Source organism: Salvia hispanica, chromosome 2 (genome assembly GCF_029641045.1).
Source record: "Salvia hispanica isolate PSC_SH4W2 chromosome 2, Shi_PSC_v1, whole genome shotgun sequence".
Lineage (NCBI taxonomy): Eukaryota > Viridiplantae > Streptophyta > Magnoliopsida > Lamiales > Lamiaceae > Salvia > Salvia hispanica.
In genome coordinates this window covers 37,623,749-37,646,040 of record NC_142693.1, presented here as the reverse complement: position 1 = coordinate 37,646,040, position 22,292 = coordinate 37,623,749, and the positions used below count along the sequence as shown (strand labels likewise).

At 36.7% G+C, this 22,292-nt stretch overlaps 2 protein-coding genes across 2 annotated transcripts in view; both read right to left on the bottom strand.

The window, feature by feature from the left end:
- LOC125201533 (E3 ubiquitin-protein ligase RZFP34-like) overlaps window positions 1-22,292 on the bottom strand; it is a 45,289-nt gene that overhangs the window by 10,144 nt on the left and 12,853 nt on the right. The gene's annotated exons all lie outside the window — the stretch shown is intronic.
- Window positions 18,020-20,924, bottom strand: LOC125217094 (putative late blight resistance protein homolog R1B-16). Its single transcript, XM_048118922.2, has 2 exons — window positions 20,511-20,924; window positions 18,020-20,413 (listed from the first exon to the last, which is right to left on the bottom strand). The coding sequence occupies exons 1-2, from the start codon at window positions 20,818-20,820 to the stop codon at window positions 18,114-18,116; spliced, it is 2,610 nt and encodes an 869-aa protein (XP_047974879.2). The 5' UTR covers window positions 20,821-20,924; the 3' UTR covers window positions 18,020-18,113.

Sequence of the window (22,292 nt, the reverse complement as noted above, 5' to 3'; positions counted from 1 at the left end):
TCAGTAGATAGCCTAAGGCAAGTCTTGCTGTTAGATCCGTTCAGTGCTATACCACACCAATGTCATCTTATTTCAGTAAGGCTTAGAAATATGCGGACTGACATTGCAACCTTTCTCGATGGATAGTCAAATTCCATCTAGGTTGTGAAATTCATCTTTTTCTTTGTGTATTACCTTAAAGTGGACGACGCCCACAACCGGTCTACTAAAACAAAGACTTAGACTTTGTTAAGTTAACTTATACATTTAAACATGCATTAACATCCATTAAATGTAAAACATAACAACATTATGACAAAAATAATCTGTTTTATTTATTGGAAAATAAAATAAGAGTTTTACAGTATTCAATCACTCGAAACGTGATTTCTAGTATACAAACTCTAACAATCTCCCACTTATACTCAAAACACTTTCGAGTATACAAAAATTGTGCTAACGTCTAAAATCTCCCACTTATACTGAAAGCGGATTGAGGTCTTGAATTAGTCGAACTCCTATTCCTTCAACATGGCTTTCATACGACTTTACCGCTAATGCCTTCGTGAAAGGATCTGCCAGGTTGTTTTCTGACTCAATCTTGACCACTTGTATGTCTCCTCTCTGCACTATATCTCGAATGATATGATACTTCCTCTCTATGTGCTTGCTCGCTTTATGAGCACGTGGTTCCCTCGAATTTGCCACAGCACCAGAATTATCACAATAAATGATGATGCTCTTGGGCATATTCGTAACCACACCTAAGTCCAGAAGGAAGTTCTTAAGCCATACAGCCTCTTTTGCAGCCTCCGAAGCAGCCACATATTCGGCTTCCATGGTAGAGTCTGCAATGCATTTCTGCTTTACACTCTTCCAAATTACGGCTCCACCTCCTAAGGTAAACACATATCCGGAAGTTGATTTCCTCGAATCTACATCAGATTGAAAATCTGAATCTGTATATCCTAAAGGACAGAGCTCGGCTGCATTGTAAACTAGAACATAGTCCTTAGTCCGATTAAAGTACTTGAGAATGTTCTTTACGGCAGTCCAATGTCCTTGGCCGGGATTAGATTGATATCTTGCTACCATGCCAACAGCAAAGCAGATATCGGGTCTAGTACAAAGCATAGCATACATGAGACTACCAATTGCCGAGGCATATGGTATTCTTCTCATCTCTGCTATCTCAGATGCTGTCTTAGGACACATCTCTTGAGATAAATGGATGCCATGTCTAAAAGGAAGAAAACCTTTCTTGGCATCTTGCATGCTAAAGAGTCTAAGTACTGTTTCGATGTAAGATTCTTGGGATAAGCACAACATTCTCTTACCTCGGTTCCTAAGAACCTTGATACCGAGAATGTGTCCCGCATCACCCATATCTTTCATCTCGAACTGGCTGGACAACCAAGTTCGCACTGATGACAACATCTTTTTATTGTTTCCAATTAGAAGAATGTCATCTACATACAAAACTAAGAACACAACATTTCCCTTTTCAACCTTCTTATACACACAGCTTTCATTTGGGCATTTCTCGAATCCAAACTTTTGAACAGTTTGATCGAAACACTGGTTCCATGATCTAGATGCTTGCTTGAGGCCATAAATGGCCTTCTTAAGCTTCCAAACCATGTGTTCCTTGCCCTTTACCACATAGCCTTCGGGTTGTTCCATGTAGATGGTCTCCTCAAGACTGCCGTTTAAAAACGCAGTCTTGACGTCCATCTGCCATACTTCCCAATCCATGTAAGCCGCTATAGACAAAAGTATACGGATCGATTTGAGCATGGCCACTGGGGAGAAGGTCTCATCGTAATCGATGCCTTCCTTTTGGGTATACCCCTTAGCCACTAGTCTTGCCTTAAAGACTTTAACTCGTCCATCGGGTCCACGTTTACGTTTGTATATCCACTTACTCCCAATGGCAGTACAACCTTCGGGTAGGACAGACAAATCGTAGACGTCCTTGTCTACCATTGATTGTAGTTCCGAATCCATTGCTTTCACCCATTCGCAATGATCGACATCTGCCTGTGCCTCTGCAAAATTCCAGGGATCAAGTACATTGTTGTCCGAGGAGTGATCCATGCACTCTCCCAAACCAATGTATCTATCTGGCTCATGAGAGACCCTCCCACTGCGGCGCGGCACTACAATATCTGGTGTATTAGTTGAAATTTCTGGAATTGTTGGTACACTAGGTAATTGTTCTTGGTTAATGGAAGTTGTAACTTGAGTGAGCTCATCTAGAGCTATCTCACTGCTGGGCTTATGATTCATTACATAGTCTTCCTCTAAGAATGTGGCATGAGTGCTCACAATCACTTTCTGATCTCTGAGACTATAGAATTCATAAGCTTTCGTTCCTCTAGGGTATCCTATAAACACACAAACCTCCGTCCTAGATTCCAGCTTAGTTGGATCCTTTTCCAATACATGAGCCGGACACCCCCATACTCTGAGATGCTCTAGATTGGGCTTTCGCCCATTCCACAACTCATATGGGGTAGTAGGAACTGATTTAGAAGGTAAGTGGTCTAAGAGATAGGTTGCGGAAAGCAACGCATGCCCCCAAAACGAAGTAGGTAACCGTGCATAACTCATCATCGATCGGACCATGTTTAATAAGGTCCTATTCCTTCTTTCAGCTACGCCATTCTGCTGGGGTGTGCCCGGCGCAGTCGTTTGGAATTGTATTCCCGCCACTGATAAGTAGTCCAAAAACTCGGCACTTAGGTATTCGCCTCCGCGATCAGATCGCAGGCATTTGATAGTCTTACCAATACGCGTCTCTACTTTAGCCTTAAACTCCTTGAACTTGTCAAAAGTTTTAGACTTGTAGCGCATCAAATAGACATATCCAACCTTCGAGAAGTCATCTATAAAGGTGACGAAGTATCGATAGCCGCCCCTTGCCTCGGTTGACATTGGTCCACACACATCAGTATGAATGAGCTCAAGTACTTCCTTGGCCCTATTTCCCTTTGACCTAAAAGGTCTCTTAGTCATCTTGCCTTCGAGACAGGATTCACACTTCGAAAATGGTTCCTTCTCAAGACCTTTGATGAGATCTTGATCAACCATCGCATGAATCCTTCTTTCGTTGGCATGACCAAGTCTAAGGTGTCATAAGTACGTGTCATTCATTGAACTTGAAGGTTCTTTTCTTTTCTTAGAAATTTTCGATGTATTATTGAGTTCTGATTTACGTTGATTAAATTGTGTCGAAGTGATTGTGTACATATTGCTTTCCATGATACCACGACAGATATAAGAACCATCTTTCTTAATAACGCAATTGTCATTAAAAGAAATCGAATATCCATCAAAAGACAATTTAGAAACTGAAATTAAATTTCTTCTAAAAGAAGGTATCAACAAAACATTCTTCAAAATAAAAAATCTATCACTAGAAAAACGCAAATAAACGTCTCCCACTGCAACGGCCGCCACTTTCGTAGCGTCGCCCAGCTGGACTTCGATCTCACGATCATGTAGCCGTCTTGTCACCTGCATTAAGTCAGGATCAAAACATATATGATCAGTTGCTCCAGTATCAATAACCCAAGTATGAGTAGATGTCGAAGCCAAACATGACTCGACTACTAGAGCATGGTGCATACCTGTAGCCTTGCCCTTTTTAGGACAGTCTGGCTTCCAATGACCTTTCTCTCCACATTTGAAACACTTTCCAGTTTGCTTCTTGTCACCCCGCTGTTACTTCTTTCCCTTAGCATTCTTAGCTGCCACTGGGTTCGGTGCCTTTTTCTTTCCTTTTCTAGGCTTAGAGCCAGAGGAATTAGGCGCCAAACTCAACATGGCCACCTTAGATTGAACCATAAGGTCCTCCGCCGACTGAAGTTCAGTCAGCAGCTCTGCCAAAGTGTAATTCCACTTGTTCATCTCGAAGTTGAGCTTGAACTGCTGGAAGCTAGGGGGAAGACTCTGAAGGATTATAGTAACCTGGGACTCGGGATCGATTGTCCCTCCCAACACCTCAATCTGGTTGAGGTGACTCATCATCTCGAGGACGTGTTGCCTCACAGACGAGCCTTCCTTCATAGACTTCGTTTCGATTCCGAGTACCAAAAAGATTTGCGAGATTTGTCATGATCTCGGCGGCAATTTCCATGCAGAATGCTGATGCTTGAGTACTGATGACATAGAAGCCAACATATAGCACTTAGCCATCTCATTCGCCTTATGCCACCGTCTATGCGCATCTCGCAATGCTTGCGCGGCATTAGCTGCCGGCACAGCTGGGCGTGGAGTAGTGAGCACGAACTTGTACTCTTCGGCTGTGAGAACGATATCCAAGTTTTGTTTCCATTCGATGTAATTTTGGCCTTCGAGTTTGTTTTCTTTGAGAATGGCAGAAAGAGGATTAAAAGACATCTTGACGGATTTTATTGCACTGCAAACAGAAGATTTTACTATTTGTCATAAACTTATGTAAGGAAATTGAGTAGATTAACCATAGAACTTTTCAAAATCTTACAACAGAAAAATTAATAAATTGTATCCTCCTTTGGAGGTTAATACGCATCAAAAACTTTACAATTTTACTGGTCACAACACCGACGCATCAATATCTTCCTCCTTTGGAGGTCAACACGCCAAATGCTGCCTAAGCATGACCATCAGATTTAGCATTACAGAATTTTATTTCTACAACACACTCCCATAACAATGTTCATGTGCTGATAACAAAACCAAGCTATCTCATAAATTCTGATTGAACCCTGAAACTCGCAGTTCCTTAGGATTATTGTCCCCACTTTGCAGGTGGCAATAATATTGGGAACCACTTTCTAGTTCATTCTATTTATTATGTGAGAAGTCCGCCCTTATGAACTTACCGTTTTCGTAGGATTATTGTCCCTACTTTGTAGGTGGCGATAATATTAGAAAATCAGCTTCACAAAATTTGGCAGTCCAACCGATGGAGACCATATATAAACTTTAAGTTCATAATTATCGCTTAGACATTTTAGTTATGGTTTTTCATTAATTATCCTTTAGCCTTAAAGCAGATTAAGACTAATTAAATTCTGTTGGTATTTAATTGACTGGATAATTAAATTTTTTATAATCTTTAAAGCCTTAGTATTAGGAATTATTAATCTAGAAATTAATTCTTATTCATGTCTTACTATAAGATATATCTAAAATAAAGAACATTATTTATAATCTTAATTAGACATGAAAAATTAAATTCATATAATTTCTAAGTTCAAGATTAGGAAGAATATTAATTATATTATTCAATGAAATCTTATATATATCTATCTTATTATAGATTCTAGATATATTATATTTAGGAAACTATTAAATTATTCTCATCTATATCACCTAGGATATAAAATATTCATAGATATAGAAAATAATCTAAATATTCCTAAAATCTAGGGAAATCTTCCCAAAATATTTTATTTCATTAAATAATATTATTTTTAATGATATCTATTAATTTAGGAATTAAATAATCATTAAAATAATCTTTCGTCAATATCTTGCGATTCGAGGTTGGCACGAATCTACACGACGAAGATTTGAACATATCCTCCGGAGACGCTCGCTTTGAGTGAGAATTTTGACAAGAAGGATATGGGTGATGCTCAGAAAATCTTAGGGATAAGCATCTTTAGAGATAGGAAAGCTTCTACCCTTGTGTTGCATCAAGAGCCTTATGTGTACAAAACTCTAAAAAAATTTAACATGTTTGATGCTAAACCTGCTTCTGTGCCTTTAGCTGCTCATTTTATGTTGAGTAAAGATCTGTGCCCTTGATGCACTTTTATTAGCACTAAATAAACCTGCAAGTACAAAGAGTATATATAGTATAGCTAAAGGTCAGTACCGGGATATCAAACACGGGGAAGGCAAACACAAAGTGTCTATCCTCTACTAGAATTCAATTACTATCTGGAAGAACAGAAGGTTTTGAAAACTTTTGGAAACAGAAAACAATAAAAAACAATTAACAACTAAATGCGAATATAACACAGAGACAATCGATAGAGATAAGGGAATCCCAGGGATGTGCGTTCATAGTTATGGTTATACAAATTCCAAACTACAATACCCTAGCACAATTATTACTTTGATAGGACGAGTCACCTAGTTTATGCTCATGCGATGCAAACGTTGATTACAAAATTAGGGTTGTCAATCCTAACACATAACTCCATAAAGCTCCTAATGAAGGTGCTGGCAGCGGAAGCGCGCGAAAATAAATCAATCACATAATAATCAGATCTATTTAGCAGATTATTTAGACAAAACCTATTCGCGTAAATATCACATGTATCATGCTTACAACTTGAATCAAACATGTTTTAAGAATATTGAAACCTAAAACATGCTTTTCTACGAAGCAGAAAAATACCTAATTAATTCTCCAAAGAATTGAAGATGGCTAGCTTCTTCTCCACGTGATGCTTTGAGTACTAAACCACAAATCTTCTCTCTGGTTCCCGAACTGTATCCCAATATCAGTGTGGGCTGATCTTACTAGAATACTAGGACTTAAATAAAGAAGACAGAAGAAATCCTTTTCGGAATAGGAGAGGAATTCGAAAATCTCCTCAGCCGGGGAAGGGATTTTCGAAAATTACAATGATGAGAAATTGTGTTTTCTGTCTCCTTTATTCTCCTATTTATATTAAGTTCCTTTTGGGCCCAGACAGGGATCTATGGAAGGTTTTGGATATGGGCTCATCCAATTTACTTTTTACTAATTAAATTGAACCCACAATTTAATATAAGTTATAATTGGAATATTACGAGCAGCCACTACAGAAGTAATATTGAACTCTCCCCATCCAAATCCGAAATTACAAGTAATCCGGGTTTCCGTTTAACTTTCATTTCCCGTGCTTAAGATTAAAATGTCCATTAATTAATTAATGTCTGCTATTGACTTAATTAATTAACTTCTTATTAATTCCAAGAGTGGACTTAGCATGAAACGCTTATTTATTATTCATAGAGTAATCACACTCCAACTAGCTAGGTTCCGAATAATAAAAACTCGTTTCGCGCTCCTCTTGAGGATATTATCAAGCGAGATTCAGCTCGCGCACGATTCAATATAATAGCAATCCTAGCACCGCTAGATATCGATCACAACTGCCCAATATATCAGGATAATTGGGTCACCAAAAACCCGCACCATTTGATAAGTCAAAGCAGTGCATAATCAATACCGTATGCTCAATGCTAACCTACATTGATTAAGAAATAAATATTTATCAAGACCTCGCCTTTCAGTAGATAGCCTAAGGCAAGTCTTGCTGTTAGATCCGTTCAGTGCTATACCACACCAATGTCATCTTATTTCAGTAAGACTTAGAAATATGCGGACTGACATTGCAACCTTTCTCGATGGATAGTCAAATTCCATCTAGGTTGTGAAATTCATCTTTTTCTTTGTTTAGAACTGACCGTATTACCTTAAAGTGGACGACGCCCACAACCGGTCTACTAAAACAAAGACTTAGACTTTGTTAAGTTAACTTATACATTTAAACATGCATTAACATCCATTAAATGTAAAACATAACAACATTATGACAAAAATAATCTGTTTTATTTATTGGAAAATAAAATAAGAGTTTTACAGTATTCAATCACTCGAAACGTGATTTCTAGTATACAAACTCTAACACCTAAGACCCTTGAAAAGTCCCCACTCTCAATTAACAGGTGAATCTAACTCGCTAGAACTCTCTCACGGTTATGAAGCAAGTTATATTAAATCATACAAGATTGTGTTCAGAATTACTTAGGGAAGAAACAAAGTAAAAACAAAATGGATATAAAATAAAAAAATGAATTGTATAACCAAAGTCGTTACTAACACATTCCTAGAATCCTATGAGTTTAGTTACACATGATGAAATAAGCTAAACACATAGATTGAAGGAAAAACAATTTGAACATAAAACTAAAGCAAATAAAACCCGTAGGTTGAATCCTTGTCGTTCTTGATGTTCTTGAAATCCTTCTCCAACTCCTTGCACAAGTGAAGTACTCTAGCTTTTGATCTCTGTGAATTATTTTGCAAGTAGAAGCTCTCTAATTTGATGAAGCTTGAGGTCTTATTTATAGGAGAAAGCCATTCCTTGTTGTAGAAGGAAAAGATCTTCAAAATATAGTAAATCTTGGAGCAAATCTAGGGCATCTCGGATTCGCCGCCTTTCTCCGGTGGGCCGCCGCACCTTGGCCGGAGGTCGCCGCGTTGGAGTCCAGAGAGTCTGTTCCTCCGGCGGCGGACTGTCGCATGACTTCCGGTGGTCGCCGGGGGAAACTTCTCTTCCAAGCGTAATTTTCCGAGGCGGACCGTTGCACTGCTCTGCCCGCCGGGCGCCGGCGGGCGCCGTACAACCTCGCGGCGGTAACCGGTCACCGTCTGACTCCAGATTTCCAGACTTTGCATTTTGGTTCCTTTTTTCGGCTCAGTTATGCACATTTCTCACAAAACACGTCAAAATACCAAAATAGACAAAATATGCAAATAATGGACGTGTAGAGTGACTTTGACATAAAAAACGGACAAAATCCGATCGTATCAGAGACTGAAGTTGATGCTATGAAGAGAATTCTTTATGCTAATGCTATTAGATCTGTGATGTATTTGATGGTTAGCACTAGGCCTGATATTGCCTATGCAGTTTCTTGTCTTAGTAGATATATGTCCAATCTAGGCCCTGTTCATTGGAAAGTTCTGAAATAGCTTCTTAGATACTTGAAGCAAACTGCTAAGTATGGTTTGTGCTATTCTAAATGTGATGATGGTGTCTTACTGACTAGTTTTGTGGATTCCAATTATGCTAATGACAGAGATAAGAGGAAGTCAACTACCTCATGTGTGTTTACAGTTTGTAGGTCTTGCATAAGTTGAAAATCTCAGTTGCAACATATAGTGGCCTTGTCTACTACTGAGTCAGAGTATATTGTCATCACTGAGGCAATGAAAGAGGTTGTTTAGTTAAAGGGAGTGCTTTCTGAACTTAAGTTTGTGAAATCGTCTCCTGTTGTGTTCTCTGATTCTCAATCTGCTATTCAGTTATGTAAAAATCCTGTTTCCCATGATAGGACAAAACATATAGATGTAAGGTTTCATTACATTAGGGATATTGTAGAAAAGGGTGAAGTTTTTCTTCAAAAAGTGCATACTGATAAAAACCCAGCTGACATGGGAACTAAGCCCTTACCCTTAGAAAAACTTCTTTTCTGCATTAAGTACTTGCACTTTGATCTAGGATAGGTTGCATGTCCCGGGGGAAAGACCTCAGCCACCTTATCAGCTGTGGTAACGGTGGTAGGTGGCTGGAGGCATGAAGTCCTTTTAGACTAATGGGTGTCAGCCCCTCTGGTGTCTAAAGGCAACCTGGTGGTTCTCAAAATGCTAGTGGACTTAGTACTGTAGGCTGTGATGAAAATACATTAGCCTATAACATTTGATTGGTTTCCCAAATGTCCAAGGTGGAGTATGTTGGATATTGGTGTGGACTATTATTTGGGCTGCCTTTTATTTGAGCCCAAAAGGAATTAGTTGGGCCGAGCCCAATGACTTATCTCCTTGTACCAGATGCAGCCACGTGCCCTCCTCACCTGGATCTTGCTCCGCAACCGTTGGATGTAGGGCTGTGTTTGTTAATGTGAGAAGGCTATGCGCCGTTCTCATTATTCTTTGATCTCTCTTACTCTCTACATTCGATTCAGTGTATTCTCTCTTCTCTCTCTTCTTCTCTGATGAGTTTCCGGCCATCTCTTGGTGATCTCTCACGGTTCTTTGAGTGGTAGATCTTTTGTGAGTGCTGGAGTAAGGCAATCTCTTTGATTGCTTGATGCTGGAGAAGAACTAGGGTTTGTGAGACTCGAAGGTTCTGTGCTGAGATTCTGTTCGGTGGAACTTGATCTGGTGTGAGGAGAACGTGTGGTGAAGGCATCGGTGGTGTGAGGGTGAACTCTAACCGGTCCAATTATGCTCCCTTGGGTCTTGATCTGGTAGAATAGACCAGTGTGGTTGTGGTGGGTTCTGAGCCAAGATTCTTTGATCTTTGGTTATATTCTTTGTTCTTAGTCAGTATTCTGTGTTTTGATCCGAGAGGATCCTTCTTGTTATTACTAACTGTTTTGTCAAGTGTGCAGATTATGGAGCTAGCAAGGATAATAGCTTAGATCCATTCGAGATCTTGTAATAGCTAGGGTTCCTTTGTTTCTTGTACTTAATCTGTGATACTTTGATTCGTGTTGTAACATCAGCCGCGTGGGTGAGAATTTGGCTTAGCTCTCTTGTACAAGAACAAAGAGGTCTCGGTAATTAGTGAATCTAGACTAATCTGATCCCTACAGATGCTCTAATGTTGTAATTGGGCAAACTTTTGTTGTGTGTGCTTATAATACTAGTGGGAACATAGAATTCACATTGGTATCTGATTTGCAAATGCAAGCTGCATCTGAGGTTGGTGGGCTATGATTTTGACGATGAGAGATTTGTACAAGTACCAGATTTCCCCCAAGATTTCGTATACAAGTTTGTATAATCTGGCGTGGTCGTGGGTTGTGAACAATAAGCCACTGGGTAATGTTTTTATGATGATGAGGATTGTAGTAATGCTAATTGCAACTCATACAATAATAGGGTTGTGATTGATGTGGAGGCTGGCATGATGATTGATCTAGTTGGAGAAGTTTTGAATGGGTTAAGATGCTATTTCGATAAAGTAGACTCGAGGTTGTGTCTTTTTCAATAAGGGGAGTATGATGTAGTTCTAGAAGACCAGACTTGGAGGCTAAACAAATTATATTTTGGATTTTATTTATTTTCTACTTAGTAGAATTAATAGATGGAAAAATATTAATTGTTTTTCCTTCTACCAAATTAGGATTCCCTTTTTGTTATTTTCCTTTTAGTTATTTCCTTAACGTATTATTTTTTCATAAGTTTAAGATTTTCTTTTGTCTATATAAAGACCTCATTGTTGAACTAAAAACACCGACTTTGATTATTAATTTTGCTTTGAGTTTTTATACCCCGGAATTCTTAATTTATTGAGTTCTTTATTACCAATACAATCATTCTCCATACGTTTCTGCATCATTTATGATGCAGTTTTAGAAGACAATACTTGAAAGCTAAGCAAGTTATATTTTGGGTTTTATTTATTTTTTAATTAGTAGAATTAGTAGATGGATAATATTAATTGTTTTTCCTTATACCAAATTAGAATTTCCTTTTTGTTTATTTTCCTTTTATTTATTTCCTTTAAGTATTATTTTGCCATAAGTTTAGGATTTTCCTTTGCCTATATAAAGGCCTCATTGTTGAACTAAAAAGATAGACTTTGATTATTAATTTTACTTTTAGTTTTCATACTCTAGAATTCTTAATTCGTTGATTTCTTTATTTACCAGTTCAGTCATTCTCCATACGTTTCTACATCACCTTGGTTTTTGCTCAAGTAAATGTTCAACTCCATAGGCATCTTAGCCAGCACGCTATCGTAAGCATTGAATCTCTTTAATAATTTCTCAACATAATGGATTGTGTCATGATGATTCCTTCAGACGTTCCCTGAATTTTAATTCCAAGGCACATTATAAGGTATCAGTGTTCTTAATGTAGACACATTTGTCATATTCGTTGATTTTAAACTCATTTGATAACATTACATTATCAAATTTCAAGTGTCATTATATCGACACTTAATTCAATCCATAGAGAGATTTAACCAGTTGGCATACATTTTTCTCTTATCCAGGTACTACAAACCCTTCAGGTTCTTCCATATAAATTTCATCTTCAAGGTCACCATTTAGAAACACTCTTAATAGCTATTTGATTAATCTCAAGATTGGGTAAAGTAGCAATCATACATCTTTAATAAGGTTCTTTTCTTATAGCTCATTTTTAGCGTTATTGTGTCATTATTTCTCACTTACCGGGAATCGAATTTGAGAAAATGAATATACTACGGTCATCTACTCTGAATATAGATAAACACTATTTCATTTAATTTCACAAAATTAAATATCTCGTCACATTTATTATTGATTAAAGTCCTTTGACCAAGCATGATTCCAACAATCTTGATATTGTACAACAGTTGTACTTCACCCTTTTCCCAACTGGATCTCTCACTAACCACAAGGTTAAGTTACGATATACTCCTTCCGTCCCACTTTAGGAGTCACACTTGCTTTTCTGCATTTTCTCTATATTATTCTCTCTCTTACTTTACCATTTCTCCACTTTAACTATTTATTATATCATTTTTATAAAACGAATGCAGAAAAGCAAGTGTGACTCCTAATATGGGACAGATGGAGTATCATTTGAAAAGCAAGTGTGACTCCTAATATGGGACGGAGGGAGTACCATTTAATGGAGAGGGAACATTTACCAATTGTTCCTTAGGGGCAATCGGGAACGTTGTTGTTGTCCCAACCTTCATAATACTCCCTCCGTCCCCAAAGAGTATGAACTATTTTCTTTTTTCTCTGTCACTTAAAAGTATGAACTTTCTAATTTTGAAAAATTCAAACAACAAATTGTCCCTACGCATCATTTTATTTACAACTTATATCATTACCATTAATAACTTATATCATTACAATAATGTCGACCCCACTCTCCACAAACATTATTTCCACTACCCTTTCTCTCACTCTCTTACTTTTCCCCTTATTTATTAAAACTCGTGCCGAACCCATTGTTCACACTCTTTGGGGACGGAGAGAGTATATTTTTAAGAACATAAGACATCAAACAACATAATTTTGTTTTTACAATTATAATTATCTCAAAGTGATGTGCAGTTTGTTTAGACCTTAGATTTCACTTTCACGTACTATTTTTGGATGGTTGGAGTATTTTAATTGATTTGCTTATGTTACTGACATGGTTTACTTACAAATATAGCAAATGTAATACTATCTGATTTGTACAGTTTGATTACATTCTTGTTTTTAAATTTCATTTGCATAGCATTTTACACATCTATGTATTTTCTCACTTGTGTTATGATTTTAAATTGCTTTATTGACTTTTGGATATTGCCTACAAATATATTTTAATTTTTGATTTTTCTACAGAAATTATATTTCTGGCCCGATTCATGGGAGCAGGAGGTGTGGGTCCTTTGGAAAAAGAAAGCTGCAATCAGATTCTCGTCCTTTATTACTAGCTTAAAAAAGTTTAACGCTCCTAATAAAGCAAGACCGGGTTACGTGTCAGAAGTGATGTGGAAAGGATTACTAGAGCATTGGAAGGATCCCGACGTGATGCATAAATCGATACTTGCAAAAAAGGCCAGACTTTCCGAGCCAGATGGTCCCGGAACCCGATACAGTAAGAATTACGGAGGCTCAACTTCAGTTGCAGCAAAAGCTCAAAAGTTGGTAAGTGTTATATATATATACACCTATATATATATATGTAAGGATGCATTACCCTCCTTTTCCCACCTTAGTATAAAACATAGGACTAATATACACCCTAGGATCCACTAATCTAATGGTTTTGATTAAATCCTAGACGGTACATTAAGTTATTAGTTTCGTACATCGCAGGGCAAATTTGGTATAACATTATTGGACGGTTCAATTTCTAATTAGGATTTGCGTCATTCACGGGATTTCAACTCCCAGTCATTTCATTCCCCTCCCACTCTCTCCCCCCATTACTTCTCCCTCTCTCCCGCTGAACCCTAGCCGCCGCCTCACTCGAATCTGCTTCTACCTTCCCTCATCTCTACGACCGGCGTTTCTCACGGCGAATCGGTGACCATCACGACGATGGAATTCCGGTGCATACCCAACAAATTCATTTTGGTGGCAAAACCATTTCAATTTATGTTTGATTTCGACTGCGGGGTGAAAGGTAAGGCCGGAAATTCAAGTTTGCTTCAATTTCTGGTGGATTCAAGTTCGAGGAACTGTTGTTTGATTGTTTTGGTACATTGTGTGGTATCAAATTTGATTTCTAAGTTGATTTGTGTGGATTAGGTTTTCGATCTTTGAGTTTCTAGCTTATGCTATAAAATTAAAGCTTTTGTCATTTGATTTTGCACTGTAATTCTCCTTCCAAATGTTCTTCCTTGATTTCCCCCTTTTTTTGTGTATGCTGCCTTTAGTATATTGGATTATTCAATGTTATTTGGATGTCATATATCTCCTGAAGAACTTCATACAAAATGGTGAACAATCGAACCATTGCTTAAACATTGTTAACCTCATTCTGTACATTGTTGTATGTCCTCTGTTACATTATATCATATCATTTACGCATTATTTAAGAAAATCTCATTCATGTTACATCATCAATACAGTTTAGTTCTATCAATGGAGTACATTATTCTGTGTTAAAGGTTCATCATGGTACACAAACTTTGAAGTATTCTTCATAAAAGCAGAGTTCATTGTGTGTTTACAGTTTGTGGGTTAAGCTTTATTTTTGGGTAGGTTTATTACATTAAGGTATGTTCTGTTGCTGCATTATGGTATGTTCTGTTGCTGCATTATCGATACATTAATGGTACATTATGCATTCAATTTTTGTACATGATGTTGGTGTGCTACATTATGTCTGTACATTAGTACATCATTAGATACTACGTTATTACGTTATAAATATACATTTTTTTAAACCAAATCAGAAACTTTACGGCTAGTATCAATGAATATTGTTTTTATGGAACATTATGTATACACTTTTGTACATGAATAGCTATTGTTGATATTAATGTTGTTGTGATATATCATATTTGGACATTAGTACATCATAGATTACTACATTATTCTTTGATAAATGTACATTATTGTAATCCAAATCTGTTAATTTATTCCTACTACCATTGTACATTGTTTCTGTGGCAGTATTTGGATTAAAAAACTACATTTAGGGGTTGTATTTGTACATTATTTTAGTAGGAAAAAATGCCTTATTATATATGCATACTTGTACATGACTTTAAAACATCATTTAGATAGATTAGTACATCACGTGATGTTAATTCTATGTATCATGTCATGTAGCTATATTTGTACATCATGTTCTATTACATTATTTAGCCAAAGATGTACATTAACTGATAGTGCATTGTATGTGTTTCTGAATAGATTCAACGAGTGCAAGAATCGATTCGAGGATGACATTGACGATGATATGCCCATTGCAGTAATGCAACGACAAGCTTTAAAGATGTGCTACATTATTATTTTGTTGTAGATTATATTAGTGCGAAAATTGTATTTTAATATAGACTATAATTTCTTTGATGAAGGAAAGAACTTATATTCATTCCCCAAGGGTTTAATAGTCCATGGGGCTAGGGTGTAGTACCAACCCAGTAGCGCAACGCTCATTAAGGGCAAGGAGTTATAGTCGTTCTTGTAGAATTCAATTATTTTATTGTTTTGTGGAGTAGTCTCTGTTGTATTTTTACAATTATTAGGTTACATTATTCAGGTTAATTGTTACATGATTTACTACTAATGTATTGTACATTTAAACCATAAATATGTACATTACAAAAATGAATGAAACCAAATTGATGGAAAAAATATACATTAAACTACTACATTCGTACATTATTCACTGTTAGACATATACATTATAAGACTATATTCGTACATTATTTCCTATATAAAATCCAAAACACACATTAGAAAGCAAAATTTTATGCATGTGGTGGTATTATACCCTATCCCCATGGATTGCTAAACCCTAGGTGAATGATTCAAACTCTCTACCCTTAGTGATGGTTTTATTTTGTGAGTAGGTACTACAACCTAGCCTCAAAGGGTATGGATTCAAATCCCACCAAAATTAAATCCTTACATAGGTACATCATTTAGTATGATGCATGTACATTAAAGCCAATTTTTCCACCTTATTTTCTAAACCCTAAATCCTAAATACACATAAAAAAGGAAATTCAATGCATGTGGTGGTACTATACCTGCCCTATGGATTGCTAAACCCCTAGGGGAATGATTCAAACTCCATACCCTTGGTGATGATTTTATTTTGTGAGTGAGTACTATAACCTAGCCTCATGGATCACTAAACTCAAAGGGTATGGATTCAACTACCACCAAACATTAAATCCTTACATAGGTACATCATTTAGTATGATGCATTTACATTAAAGGCCAATTTTCATACATTATTACTATGTGAAATCCTAAATACACATAAAAAATGAAATTTAATATATATGGTGGTACTATATACCCTAGCCCTATGGATTGCTAAACCCCTAGGGGAACAAAAGTTTAATTCATTCTCCAAGGGTTTAGTAATCGAGGGATTAGGGTGTGGTACCAACTTAGTAACGTTATATAAGTACATTACTCAATAATTTAATGAACATAAAAAACAAATCGAATTCATATTCTAGTCAGGGAACATAATTGCAACATAGTATAAATATTTCATTTTTAGATAATATTTAACAGTCAAGGAACATATCAAATATAAGAACCGTGAATTAAGAAGTTGTTGATTAATTTAATATAATAGGTGTTTATTTAGGGAATGAAAATAACTTCCCATGATTAATTTAATATACACTAGGCGTTTATTTAGGGAATGGAAATAACGTCCAATATGTAATCTTCCTTTTTTGCCCTTTTTAATTTTTTTATTAATTTATTTAATTCCAAGTGGCTCATATATTAACCATCAGATAACCACTAATCAATGGATGGAATTAGTTTTAATTTTTAACAGCTTTTTACACATTAATCTGAATACATCCCTATATATGTATATGAAATTCATTTTGCAATAATGTTTGTTTTAATATATTTTTAATAAATAGGCAAAAGAAAAAGGTGTTCCCATTGCTGAAGTTTCGTATGAATCATTCTTGACACTACATTGCAAGAATGGGGAATTCACATATAAGAGGACTGCCGATATAGCTGTAAGCTATAAATATGTATATATGTATTTAGATATATTCAATTGATTATTCATATAACATTTATTTTCATTCATATTAACTAAGCGAAGGTCAAAGAGCTTGCTGCTGCTCAAGGCGAGAATGCCAACTTGAATGATATTTTTGTAAATCAAGTTATGGGAGGCCGTCTCGACAAAAAGAGGAGGATGGTTGGAACCGGAGATCTCGGACCATGCCTTGTAGATAATTCCTCTACCCACACTGTTGGAGGGACAAGTCATCAAGTGGACCGCAAACTTGAAGAGATGGAAGAAAAATTCAATGAAGAGCGCGAGAAGAGAATGAAATTAGAAGAATATATGAAGATTCTATACGATAAGATGGACCAGTTCATGTCCCATCAGTCCCACAACTCGAGTTATTCAGTGCTTCAATCTTGTAGTCATGATTCTGAAGAATTATGAGTTTGACTCTTTTGAGATTCACTATCATCTATATTTTAGAGTTATGACAACATCGAACTTCATGTAATTTTCAAAATACTTATTAGTATATCTATTATTATCTTTTGCTACAAAGAATTATTGTGATTTATTTGTTGAAATGTTGGGTTGTAGTAAACAGGTTGTCGTAACTGGATAAGAAATAAAATAATTTTTCTGTAATATAATTTTAAAATTAGCAACGGAATAGCAACAGAATAGAAATATAAAAATAAAAATAAAAATAATCCAGGAGCGGACTATATCTGTTGCTAATCTAACTCCGCTACTGATCCGCTAGTACTAGCAACGGATATATCTGTTGCTAGACCTGATTCATTTTCGTGTTTGATTTGATCACCATTTAGTAGCGGATACTCTTTGTCGTGAATCCGTTGCTAAAACTTAGCAGCGGATGGTGTATGCTGCAAGCCATTTGGCAGCAAGGTTTTTAGCGGCGGACACTATCTGCTACTAATCCGTTGCTAAAGTGATTTAGCAACGGAATTAACTTATTTAGTAGCGGAAATGTCCGTTGCTAAATCACAAGATTTTTGTAGTGATATGAGCCAAACTTTATTTCTAATGGTCATCCAGAAGTTTATCTAGGTCTTATTTTTTGGCAAGACATTCATTATGCAGTTAAAATTATCATTAAGGTAAAAATCTTAGTAAAATAATCATTATGGAAAAGAAGTTGGAACTATTACTCAGGAATGATTGGTCAGGTAATGATTTGAAGGTCTCCATTGCCGAGTTCCTCTTGCTCCTCCTTTATTTTTAGAGCTGAATCCTTCACATAGTTAATACAACTTTCCACCGTAATTGAGTGAAGTGTTGGTATGTCGCCAATGCATAAAGGAATCTCCCTCAACCTTGGTAGACCGTGAAGATGAAGGTGCTCAAGGCGTGGAAAGTGAGTGTTGTCTGTGATCCACCACTCTATTTCACAATCCTTAATCAGCAAGAACTTGAGATTCAAGAATTGGTCATCCAATGTTTCCCACTTTAACCCCATAAAGGAACTTGATTCCAGCTTGAGAACTTGAAGAAGGGGTAACAAACCTATTTTTGTCTTCATGTCTTCCCAATGAAGAAGGGTATATTGCAATGTCAACTTTTTGAGCGAATCTGGAAACCTCACTTGTCGCGTAAAAGAAATCTTAATACAAAGAGATTCTAGCTTTTGGAGGCGACAAATATTCTCGAGCTGGCAAATTTCATCTACTCTACTGATGCCTTTATAGTACAACTTCAATGTTTTGATATTGGGGATTCTTTTAAGCACGCCCGCACCGAACTTGAGATTGTTCACACAGTAAAGTGACTGTAGGTTTTCCATCACCATATCCTCTTTGTCATTGAGAGGATCGGGGACATTAAATGTACCACCATTGCACCACCTGGTGATGATTCTGACGTGCCTAAGTTGAGGCATCTTCCAAAGATCGAAAGCATAATTCTTACCTTTGCCACGTATAATCACTGTCTGCAAATTCCAAAGAAAAGAGATGGAAGAAGGAATTCTGAATAATTTATCAACAACCCTAACAAAAAGAAGACGCGAGTTAACTCGCTTTAGAAAATTCTTCTCATAATCTACCCCAGGGAATGCTTCAAATGTATATGTCCTCAATGATCTGAAGTTATTTGATAAATTCGTTGGAGCTCTCCCAAAAAATGAGCGGACAGGTGCTGTGGATTTCAGAGATTGAATGAGGTGAGTTGGATATTCCCATTGTTGTAAGTTGCTTGCAATACGGCGATAAGGATAAGTGCCCTCTGGAATGCTCTGCTCTTCCAACACATATAGAAACCTCAACTTTCGAGCTTCTCGCAAACACATGTCCCTTAACAGATCATGCATTTTCAATGATTTTAGTTTCCCATAATCCCTGCGCTTTTCAACCATAAGGAGATTTCTATCAACAAGTTCTTCAACGTACTTTTCTGCAACCTCTTCCAAACTTTTCCCATTAATTGGTTTTAAGAGTCCCTCAGCAGCCAATTCTAGGATGAGTTGAGATATTCGAATCACTTCATCTTCGCCATATCTTCCGAAATAGAGAAAACATGGTTTTAAATAAGTTGGCAAATTATTATAACTCATGTATAATATTTGCAAGCACCTTTCATTATCCTCCAAATTCACAATTGAACTTAAATTTTTTTCATACAGTCCCCAACTTTCTTTTTCAGATTTTGATAGAAGCCCCCCAATCACAACAATTGACAATGGAAGTCCCTTACAACCTTTCACAATCTTCTTCCCAACATCCTCCAACTCAAGAGGGCAAGCTTTTTTCCCGAATACGGTTCTGCAAAATAGGTCCCAACTAGCATACTCATCTAAAAATTCCAAATCAAAACCATTGCAGTTGTTAAATTGAGATGCCAAGTTTGATAGTCTTGTCGTCACTACTATTCTACTCCCGTTTTTATCATCCGGGAAGAATCTCCTAACTCGATCCCATGCCTCAATATTCCACATATCATCCATCACTATAAAATACTTTCTTCCTATTAACTGTTTGTACAGCTTTTCTCCTAACTCATCTGCACTCAAATCTTCAATCCTCTTCTTCTTCTTCTTCTTCTTCTTCTTCTTCTCCTCATCCTCATCCTCCAGGTCTACTTGAATAGGAACTTGTCTAAGAATTTCTCTAAGAACTTCTCTTGCATTACACTCTTGCGAAATTGCAGACCACGCACAAACAAAAAAATGATGTTGGACAAGTGGACTTACATAGATATTCCGAGCAAGAGTAGTCTTGCCTATCCCACCCATTCCAGCAATCGGAATAATTTGGCGATTGAGTCCTCCTCCAGTGATCGTGTCCAGCAATTGATCCAACACATCATCAAAACCAACCATTGTAACCTTATGAGCAGCGGAAGCAGATCTTGACGAGGCGGCAGCAGCAGTGCTCGCAGACTTCACGATTTGGAGTTGATCTCGGAGTACCACCTTCTCTTCAATCTCAATCTTGATCACATTCATGTTTTCTATCACCTTATGCAGACCTGTTGGAAACAAATGATCACGACGACTTGATTATAAACTTCTGGGATTAGAAACAAAATCATGATTTTATATAAGGCTTCTGGGAATCAACAAGACCTTGATAGAATTCAGCTGAGTTGATGTGTTCTACATCAGTTTCTGATCGAGCACGAATTTGATCGACAATATAGGACTCGATCACATCTTCAGCTTCATAAGCCGCTTCAGCAATGCGACTCTCCCAGACATCTTCTTGTTCAGTGTAGCCACGGTGGGGAGAATAGCTTTCAAGAAATTTTTGCAAGGAAGTAATTACTAGAGTGAGAGATTCAACCTGTTTTGGGAGGATGGAAATCGGAGCGCTTGGAAGAGTTTGAATTTGACCGATAATATGCATAACAGAAACTAGAGCTCCATAAGCAGCCATATCTCAACTTTTTTTTGTGTTCTGAGTTTGAGAACCGAGAACCGAGAAGCAGAAGAGACGGAGATTTCTATGTCTTTAATTCGTTGGTTGGCTCCAAGATGATAAGAAGAGAAATTCTAGCCACGTATATATACTTAACGAAAATTTAAAAAAATAGAAGCTTACAAGTTAAGCCCAACTCCCAAGAGATACATGCTAATGGGCGAAAAGAATACGGCCTAATGCAATTTTGAGCCAAATAATTTCAGCAGGCATTTCATCAAACAGTAATCTTCGTAAAATAAAAGGGTGGGGTTTGTGATCTCTCCGGTGTTACTTTGGTTTTCAATATAGAATCAACTGAATTTCGCTATTGTCTACGCACTCTTTTATGCTAATTTATTGATCAGAATATGTAAACTCAAATTATGGATTTTGTAGGCCTTACATTACCTTTAATTTGAGCCTAAGAGCGCACTCAAGTTATGCATTTTGGAATGGGTTAAATATGTGCAAGGAGCGCACTCGTAATGTAGAGGTGACGCAGTGTGCGGAGCCAGAAATTTTAAGGTGGGGGGTCCGAACTACCATTAAAATTTGTTGATTGTGTTACGCGCTAAACCCCTAAACTCGACACGGAAACATCTCGGACGTGAGCAACATAAAAAGCCACGCATAAGAAATAGATGGTGATAAAATTAATTAACGAATAGATTTTTTAGAGCATATCACCGAATTCACTAATAATATGAGTATGATTATTAGTATGATATATTTACATATTTATTAAATCAAAAAGTTATGTTAAATTTTAGATTTTTATAATAAAAGATATCACATTAAAATTGATTTTAGTAATATCATAATATTTTAAAATATTTATAGAATCAAAGAATTATTTTTAATTCATAAATTTTAATAATCATTTTATATGATTACAATTTAAAATGATTTATACAAAATTACTAGAAAAAAAATAAAAGTTTCTAATGTAAGAAATTCAGTGAAATACGATGAATATGAGAAAATCAACAAAATAACTAACTACGGCCTCTGGAGTAGCTCGACTATCCACTTTTGTTAGTTGGCGGCCCCCTCTGCCGGATATCCTTAAGCTCAATACTGACTCATCGCTAGAAGGAGGATCATGACATGCTTTTGGTGGTGGTCTCATCCGTGATACTACAAGATCTTGGAGGTATGGTTTTGTTGCTAATATTGGAGTATGTTCTATTTTGACTGCCGAAATTTGGTGCTTACTTCATGGGCTACAATTGGCAAAGAATATGGGTATTCGAAAGTTGGAGGTGGAGAGTGATAGTTTCACTGGTGTGTCCATGATTGTGGGGAACTTTGAAGTGACCATCAATTGCAGATCTATAGTACGAAAAGTGCAGAGTTTGTTACATGAGTTTGACTCAGTGGTGCTCCGTCACATGCACATGGAAGGAAATTTCGCTGTTGACTTTCTGTCACATTATGCATATAACTTT